This window comes from Uranotaenia lowii, chromosome 3 (genome assembly GCF_029784155.1).
Source record: "Uranotaenia lowii strain MFRU-FL chromosome 3, ASM2978415v1, whole genome shotgun sequence".
NCBI lineage: Eukaryota > Metazoa > Arthropoda > Insecta > Diptera > Culicidae > Uranotaenia > Uranotaenia lowii.
Genome location: NC_073693.1, coordinates 215,098,164 through 215,108,133, shown reverse-complemented (window position 1 = coordinate 215,108,133; position 9,970 = coordinate 215,098,164). Strand labels below are relative to the sequence as shown.

Below are 9,970 nucleotides of genomic sequence, written 5' to 3'. Positions count from 1 at the left end.
CTGCCGGTCACGTTATATGGAAACGGTAGATCAGTCGAAGTTTTGGCGTTCATCGATGATGGTTCTTCCATGACGCTACTGGATGAGGATATCGCATCGCAACTGGAGATCCGAGGAGAGCCGGCCCCATTGTGTCTTCAGTGGACCGGCAACGTTACACGCAGCGAAGCGAAATCTCAACGAGTTAGCCTGGAGATAAGAGGTACACGGAAGTCACAGAAGTTCCCGATCGAAGTGCGGACAGTGTGTGGTCTAGAGTTGCCTAACCAGTCGATGTGTTACGCAAATTTGCTTGAAAAGTATCATCATCTCCAAGGATTACCTATCCAGGATTACCAGAATGTTAAGCCTCGGGTGTTGATCGGAAACGATAATTCTCACATTGGAGCGACGTTGAGAATACGAGAAGGAGAACCAGGCGAGCCTATTGCTGCAAAATGTCGATTGGGTTGGTCAGTTTACGGAGCCATCGGGGAAGGTACCAGGAGAGCAGGCAGTTTCCATATTAGCGAATGCAAGTGCGATGGAGAACTTCATAACATGGTGGAGGACTTCTTTTCGATGGAAATTAGTGGAATATGGAACAGCCCCGAACCACAGTCTAAAGAGAATCTACGAGCGAACAAAATTATGGAGGAAACTACGAAAGGTCGAGGTCAGAGGTTTGAAACCGGTCTTCTCTGGAAATATGACGACTTTGAATTTCCCGAAAGTCGAAAAATGGCCGAACGTCGACATCGATGCTTGGAGCGTCGAATGAGGAGCAACCCAGTCATCGGAGATAGTGTGAGGAAGCAGATGATAGACTATCTCAGGAAGGGATACATCCATAAGGCCACCCCGGAAGAATTGGCTGCGGCCGATGCCAAACGAACGTGGTATTTACCGCCAGGAGTAGCCCTAAACCCCAAGAAGCCTTCAAAGATTCGCATATTTTGTGACGCAGCTGCAAAGGTGCAAGGAGTTTCGCTGAATACGATGCTGTTAAAAGGTCCCGATTTGTTGAACTCATTACCAGGTGTACTATTCGGTTTTCGAGAGCGGTCGATTGGAATCTGCGCGGACATTCGCGAGATGTTCCACCAAGTGATGATTCGGGAAGAGGATCGTAATTCGCAGCGCCTCTTGTGGCGGAACAATACAGACGAACCTATTGAAACATACTTTATGGATGTGGCAACGTTCGGATCCTCGTGTTCTCCGAGCTCAGCGCAGTTCGTTAAGAACCGGAACGCAATGGAATTCGCTGGGGAGTTTCCTGATACAGCTGATGCCATCATCAAACACCATTATGTGGACGATTGGTTGGACAGCGTAGACACCGTACAAGAGGCATGTAAGCTGGCGGCCGACGTTGAATATGTCCAGTCTCAAGGGGGCTTCAAGATACATAATTGGCTTTCCAATTCTCCACAGTTTCTTGAACAAATAGGAGAACGAGATTTGGCGGACACTAAAAATTTAAATTTGGACAGAAGTACGGAACGTGTTTTGGGCATGTTGTGGCGTCGGTCGGATGATGTATTCATCTTTTCTCTAAACAATACCTTAAGCGTCGTGCACCCCACTAAAAGAGAGGTTTTGAGAGCTGTTATGTCGGTTTTTGATCCACTTGGGCTACTTGCGTTCTTCATCGTTCACGGCAAGATTATTATCCAAGACATTTGGAAGACCAAAACGAACTGGGATGAGAAAATTACGGAAGAGCTGAGAGATCGTTGGATACATTGGACGGAACAGTTTGAGAAATTGTCGGAGGCAAAGATACCACGCTGTTACTTTCCGAATTACCCGAAAGACAGTGTCAAAGATATACAGCTTCATATTTTCTGCGATGCGAGTGAACAAGCTTATGCCAGTGTAGCTTTTCTGCGAGCTCAAATCGAAGGTTCCGTACACTGCGCTCTCGTTAGCGGAAAATCGAAGGTTGCGCCATTGAAAACCGTGTCTATACCACGACTGGAGCTTCAAGCAGCGGTACTGGGAGTTCGGTTGCAAAAATTGATCAAAGAGTTTCACAGACTGTCAATCAGCAGAACCGTATACTGGAGCGACTCGCAAACTGTGCTATCGTGGATAAAATCGGACCATAGGCGTTATCGACAGTACGTTGCGTGTAGAATTGGGGAAATTTTGACCGAATCTAGTGTAGACGATTGTAGATGGATACCGTCGAAGGAGAATGTGGCTGACGATGCTACGAAATGGGGACAAGGTCCAAACTTTTTGAACGAATCTAGATGGTTTCGAGGCCCACAGTTTTTATATCACCCAGAGGGCGAGTGGCCAACCGACTGTAAGACTAGCATAGAAACTACTGAGGAATTAGCAGAGTGCTTGCTCCACTTTTCCGCGCGGAACCTCTTTCAGCTGATTCGATGGGAGCGCTTCTCTTCTTGGCAGACGCTGTGGCGGTCTGTGGCAACTATTCTCAAATTTTTCGACATGTTGCGCGCGAAGGCAAAGAAGGTATCGTACGTCATGGGACCTGTAACGAGTGAGGAACTGACTAGAGCGGAAGAAATAATTTTTAAATTAGTTTAAAAAGAAGTGTATTTTCAAGAATTGCCGGCACTGTTAGAGAATAGCCAATCAGGGAGTAAAACACGCACCCAGAGCACACTGAACAGAAACAGCAAGTTGTTTAGGCTCTCACCATTCCTAGACGAACGCGGAATTATACGATTAGAGAGCCGCATCATTGCTGCGTCCTATGTATCGTTCGATACCAAGTTTCCGATAATTTTACCTAAGGAACATGTTGTCACCCGGCTGATGTTAGAAGCGCTTCACAAACGTTACCTTCACGCCAACGGAGAAACCGTGGTTAACGAATGCAGGCAGCGTTTTCACATTCCGAACCTTCGAAGTCTTGTTCGAAAGGTGTCTAGATCATGTCCGCAGTGCAAAATAAAAAAAGCGAAACCCACGAGCCCGAGAATGGCTGCGCTTCCAGAAGCAAGATTACAAGCTTTCGTCCGACCTTTCACCCACATTGGCTTGGACTACTTTGGGCCACTGAACGTGCGCGTAGGAAGAAGTGTGGTGAAAAGATGGGTGGCACTCTTTACATGCTTAACGATTCGTGCTGTCCATCTTGAGATTGTTCATTCCTTGTCGACCGAATCTTGCAAAATGGCTATACGGCGATTCATTGTTTGCCATGGCTCGCCGCTAGAAATATATAGTGACAACGGAACAAATTTTGTAGGAGCAAGCAATGAACTTAAAAACGCAGTCGATTCGAAACAGCTAGCAGAATGCTTCACAAACGCTTATACAAAATGGATCTTCAACCCACCGGCAGCACCACATATGGGCGGCGCCTGGGAGCGCTTGGTGCGCTCCGTAAAAGTGGCGATGGCAGCGATGCAGACGTTGCGGAATCCGGATGATGAAACCCTAGCGACGATAGTTAGGGAAGCTCAGGGTGTGGTAAATTCACGTCCTCTTACCTTTATCCCAATTGAAAGTGAATCTCAAGAGGCCTTAACCCCTAACCACTTCATTTTACTAAGTTCCAACGGAGTAACTCAAAACCCAAAACCGTTGGCCGACGACAGCATGGCGCATCGCAATAATTGGAATCAGCTCAACACGATGGTAGACCAGTTTTGGAGGAGATGGGTCCGAGAATATCTTCCGACTATTGCTCGTCGAACAAAATGGTTTATCGATGTAGCGCCCATTGAACAAGGAGACCTGGTGATTGTTATTAGCGAAGCGGAAAGGAACTGTTGGCTGCGTGGACGTGTATTGGAAGTCATCGAAGCGAAGGACGGTAGGCGGCGACAAGCGATTATACAGACGACCCATGGTGTTTTAAAAAGACCAGTAGCTAAGTTGGCGCGTTTAGACATGGAATGTGGTAAGCCAAGATCGTCGAGTGCATCCACCGACCTTTCTTACGGGCGGGGGGATGTTACGGCAACTACGCCCGGTCTTCCAACCCCACCAATGGGCAGAAACTGACGACGTTACTGCTCCTTTTTTGACAGATTTAGATGGAGAGGAAGAATAAAGAATTGTGAAGAAGATAAAGATTGAAAGTCATCATCCTAAATTGTGCGCAACTTTTATAAGCATTTGTGCTTTATTATTACTTTTTTGGGAAACACATATATGCGTTTGCATAACACCGTAAGTACTTCCGATGAATATAAACGGAAATTTAGTTGGACTAATACAAGATCCCACAAATAGATTTTTCCCGATATTCGAGCACTTAGGTGTCAAGTTAGTTTGGAGGTTAGAACCTATTAGGCGGGAAACCATAAATTGTAAGTTGCAAGTACATAAGACATTTACCACCCACTAATAAAATTGTCATAGTTTTAGTTATACATTCACAAACAACCACCGTGTGTTTGATTGCTCAAAAAGGTTCCTGAAACTACCCCAACAGATATGATGTAGAATTTTTGTAGTATTATTTATCTCTAAATGTATCCCTTATGCTTTCTTTAAAAAAAAATCTTCGACAGAAAAAACATAAACTTGAATTCTAACAAAATCTAAAATAACTGCAGATCGTGCTTTATGCGTGACGACATCACAAATATGTCAAAAACTTTTCAAACTTTTTTGTTTGATTTTTCATTAAGAACAAAGATTTTTGCATACCCCTTTTTCTTAGTAGGGTGAAAATCGCATTTTTTGTAAATTTAAAAATAACTGGTGGAACCAATTATTTTTCTGACTACGTTAGTTTGATGTCCCATCTTAAAACTTTCGATGTACAAACGGTAGGATTATCAGTGGACATTAGGTTTTAAGAAGCTATTGAAGTTGAAAAGTGTTGCATGATGCCCCAAAAGATGTTATACAACGTATTTTATTGAGATTGTTTTTAATTTTTCCTTTCGATTCTGTTCTCGTTAAGAAGCTCTCTGTAACTTGATGGTTTCCTTCTCTGTCGCGAATGGTGCGTTCCTTACAACCTGGCGAAAATATTTTTTCAACATTTTTAGCTTTGAGATATACTGAAGTCAAAAAAAATCATGTTTTATTAGCTCAAAACTGTTTATTTTAACAGATCGTTGGAAATTATGTTAAAACACAATTCTATCAATCAAATTTATTTCAAATACATTCTATGACTTTGATATAGTTTGGAAAACGTTGGCTATGAAATTCATAATAATTCAAATTTTACTTTTGGAGTGTCAAAATGACACTCTAAGTCGGAAAATGGAGTTTTTTTTTGTCCAGGCTTCCAGGGTTCGTCCATAAATAAAGTAAAGATGCAATATTAAAGAACTTTTGAATTCATTTAGGGTACCCGAAGACCTTTTTGTTTTTTGAAGCTTCTGAAAAAAGTTACAAGCCTTCAAACTTGCAATAGTGTCAAAATGACACTCTAATGCGGATGAGGGTAAAGTCGTTTTTTTAGTGGTTGACTCGTTTGACATGAAAGCAACACACAGAGCAAACCGGCGGTATCGGGTCTTACAAAACATGCTACACAAAACGGGCACGCATTTGATTTCCCACACGCTTCTATCCTGGAGAGAATCAGTCACGAAGGCCGAAGGAAAACAGCTGAGACAATACACGTGAAACTTTTCCAAGAACGGGCGGTAAACCTACAACGCGACTCGGAGGAGATTTCATGTGTGTACGACGGACTGCTACAGAAACTTCGAGAATGCTGGGTGAAACGCAAACCAGCAAAACCACCACCAAGAAACACTGCGCCAACAGCTGATCGAGATCAGTCTATTTCTATTGCCCCATGCGGATAGATAGGGGAATAGAAATTAATGTACGAGCAGTATTTTAATTTATTTTATAATTAGTTTCTTTTAATTTTTTTTAAATAATTCACTGTAGATCTGAAGATGATTGAAAAGTAATAGTAAATCGAAACGTAAAAGAACAAAGCATATAGTTTTTTATTTCACCGAACAATATCAACAAAAAATCCTTAAATATAATCAAACGGTAATCGAAACACGTCGAAAATAATGTTTTGGTTTTGCTGCAATAGGCAGCAGTCTATCATTTCATCCGAAACTAACTAATGTAAAAAGTAAGATTCTTCTACAACATGGATTAAAAAGTTCGTACAATAGTGGGAATACTTTGAAGGGTTGGCAAGTTTCACTCAAAGATAGGATTCCAGAAAAAAAGAGATCTGGAATTTACGAAATTCCGTGTAAAAGTTGTCCATCGATTTACATCAGCCAAACCCGCCGTAAATTTAAAGTGCGGCTCAAAGAGCATAAGAATGCCGTTGAAAACAAAAGGATCAACGAATGCGTGGCCGCTCACACAACAGAATTTGACCATTCCATTGACTAGGAAAAGGTCAAATTTAAAAAAATGCGTACGCAAACCTGGACACATTAACGCTTGTGAGTCTATATTCAGCAGCACGGCCGAGAAACTGTTGATAAACGAAGATGACCCGCCGATTATATCCCCTCTTTTCAACCTGATCAACCAAAAGTTCACATGAGGCACACCCTTTCGACGAATACATCAGCAGATAAGGAAACTGGTTACGTTAATTCTCTTCAAGTAATCAGTCGGACATCGTCCTGTAGATCAATCCCGAAACCGGTCGACAAAAAAGGTAATTTTAAACCCATTTCCGTTAAGTAAGAACGTTAAGTGTCGTGTCCAGTAATACGTCGTGTGTTTTGTGTCTCCCTGATGAAAGCATATTTACGTGCTTCATTCGCTGATAAGTCCGCGCCTCCTTCATGTACTGGATGCAAGGGATGTTGATCATCAATTAATGTGAAAGGAGTGCAAACCACACCCAATTCTTCTAGAAAGCTTGTTAACCACAATCCTTCCTTGACTGCATGGTAAAGGGCTCCTACCTCAGATCTTCGACCATCGTAGCCGTTGACAAAATCTGCATCAGTATATTCGATGAGTGGTTCCGATTTCACGTTTCTGCGATATGCCAACGCCATATCGGTCATGCGTCGAAGGTATCGCAGAACATGCTTCAGGCCTGATCAATGCCTATTCGCTGGACTGGTCTGGTATTTGCAAAGTGCGCTAACCGCAGCACTGATGTTCGATTTTCAAGATAACTGCAAACAACCGATCAGATCGTTGAACGGCTGCTCAGTGATACCCAGCAAACATTAAATCGCATAAGAAATTATAGCTCAACACGTGAACAATGTTAATACGAATCGCAATTCCTACCAAATAAGTAAACAATCGTAAAAATGGTTACTTAAAGTCTACCGACTCGGATATGATAAAAAGTCCGCTATGTTTGCAAATTTGTTCTCCCGCGCGGAGTTCAATATATTGTCAGGATGCACGGTACAAAGTGTTGAATATCGTTTAATTTGTACAATACTAATCGCTTAAGCCGGAAGTTAAGAATATGTATGTACATTGCCTCCACTTTGGTGGGTAAAAAATGTTTTTTTTTTAAGTTTTATGCGATGATTCCATGATGTATAATAGGTATAACAAAATATGCTGAGAAATATACTGGGAAGAAATATATTGGGTTTGCTGGGTAACCTCGTCCCGCCCGAGTCTCGTTCTCTTTCATGGCTGCCATTCTCTTGTCGATGGTGATCTTCCAGAAAATCTGTACTTTTGGTCCTTCAGCTTGCTGACAATTCGAAATAGCTCTTTCTTATCTTCTGTGGCTACGTTAGCCACATAGCGTGGAGTAGCTTCTCCTGTTAGCTGACTGCGGCTTTGTGCCAGTTCTGGATTGACGGAATCTTGATCATCATCGTCATCGCTACTCTCGTAGTAGCTCTCGTCTCGCGCCATACGCTGACTGGTACCGGAATCGATGATTCGGTGATTCCGGTGACTGATAAACTCAGCTCGCGGACGAACAGTGTTTCTTGCATGTTGCTTTCTGGTAATCCCAGATAAACAATCTCTTGCAGCTTTTTACTCTGCTTTGCTTGCTTTCCCCTACTGAAAGTTTTCATATCGCGATGACTTCGAGCATCTGCACTCTCGGCAGGTATCCGCTTCAAGAATTGGTTGACTCCGCTAGTGACTAACCGTCCCGTAGGCGCATTTTACCCGATAGGCCCATTTAGGAAACCTTTCCCCTACTATAAGTTTTTTAAACGAATTAAGGTACAATCTATTGGGTCGGTCATCATCTCAATCATCAATCATCTCAAATGATATTAAGTTTAAATACTTATTTGTACAGTGGAAATGAAGTATTGCTGGATTGGTCGAGAGGCTGGTGAGTTTCATTGCAACCTAGAGAGCAGCGGTTCAATTCTCTAGGCGTAATAACATCCTTTTCGAAACGGAACGAAAAACAGAGAAACCTTTAAAATATTTTGGAAAGTTGGCCTTTGTGAAAAGTGTGATCTTCCTTTAATCTAAACTTGTTGAATCATTGAAGTATTGAACTTTTGAGTATAGAGCTTCCGATATGTCCTTTTTGTTGTTGCTTGCTTTGCTTCTACTAAGTAGCCAGTACCTATCACATCGAAATTGAAACTCGTCGGCGTGTTCGCTATTTTATTCCAAGCTCATTAGCGAGATTTGTTGCCTGCCGTCGACGAATGTACGTGCCACGAAAACTGCAAATGGAAAAGCAATGTAGGAACGAAGCCAACACAAGAATGGAAAACCACCATGAAGACCGCATTGCACTACATTCATTCAAGCCCTAAGATGGATCGGTGGATACATCAGCTCGTATTCAACAGACTGCAACGAGTTAATAATCATTTTCCATAATGACCTCCAATTTCCGACACTTGGAGACTTTCCACATGGCAAGTATCATTTCGCGTAAATTACATCGATCCTCCAATGGTTATCGCAATGGCTTATATTCACCATTGCATTTTGGTTTGTTGTTATTATTGTTAATTTTGGCCCTACCATATACATGCAAACATACATTCATCATCGAATCGATCGTTGGTCATCATCATCAGCCAGTGCGATACCTATCGAGCTTTGCGTGAGTTCGTTCGGGCAGCGAATTTTGCTACTTATTCACTCTATTCGCCAACTGACCAAGTACTTAAGTCTTCCTACCAATGCAACGAAATGGTACAGATCTTCAGTCTTCAGCTATCTGTACAAGCCAATGGAATTTTCTTCTAGTGGCCAGTACCAGCAGCAGCAGCAACGAATTAGCAACAAACCCACATACCTACATTATTATTCGCCGTACATACCGTACAGACGATAGGGTAGTGCATCAATGCAACTAGGCGAATTTCATTTCTAGGTTACACACCATGATTATATGTTCGGCTCATACATAAACACACAAAAACATTGGGTAACTAAAAGCAAAGCAAGAAAAACACAATTTTCCTCAACGCTTTTCCTGCTCATGAAATACAAAAGCGATTCATGTGGTGGAGCTTTGTTTGTTCCTCGCCATGATCGAAGTGCTGCGCCGCTGACCAGCAGCTATAGCTTAATTTTTTTTTCGCTTTCAGTGCTCTTCTTTTGCATGCATGTAGGCAGTCAGCTATCGAAGCCTCGGCTCATGAAGAAGTTACGAAATCGGGATTTTCAAGCGATTTTTTATTTGTAAAAATGTTCACTTTTTTTATTGCACCTTTTTTTTGTTTCCATCTTTGCTTACGTGGCGTGGCGTGGCTCGTGGTGTGTGCTGCATGGATTTGATTTAGCGCACTTTTGACAGCCCCTCGGCGACCGGGGGAAGAAGAACGAGGGGTGCGATGGAAATTACCGTAATTAAGGCAGCCTTGTTCGAGTGGCGGCTGCGGTTTAATCAGCACCAGAGAGCCCCCCAAAGCCTGAGACTCACAGAGAGAAAGAGAGGGGGAAGAGGGTAAATAAAAGTGATGAAAATGGTAAGGTAAATTTCGGTTGCTGAAAATAAAAGCGTTTTACGATTGACACGCTATAATTGCACGATGGATGCCCGCGATGTTAAACTTTTCGAACGAGGAAAAATATATGGTCGTTTGTTGTATAACAAAGCTAAAAGCTGCGGCTGCTGCTTGAGTAAACACAAAAGGAT

The 9,970-nt window shown here is 42.5% G+C and overlaps 1 protein-coding gene across 1 annotated transcript; it reads left to right on the top strand.

Moving 5' to 3' along the window:
- Positions 1-2,940: 2,940 nt before the first annotated feature.
- Positions 2,941-3,972, top strand: LOC129753073 (uncharacterized). The gene has a single exon (XM_055748873.1). It carries the CDS (start codon positions 2,941-2,943, stop codon positions 3,970-3,972), a length of 1,032 nt encoding a protein of 343 aa, XP_055604848.1.
- Positions 3,973-9,970: the final 5,998 nt, after the last annotated feature.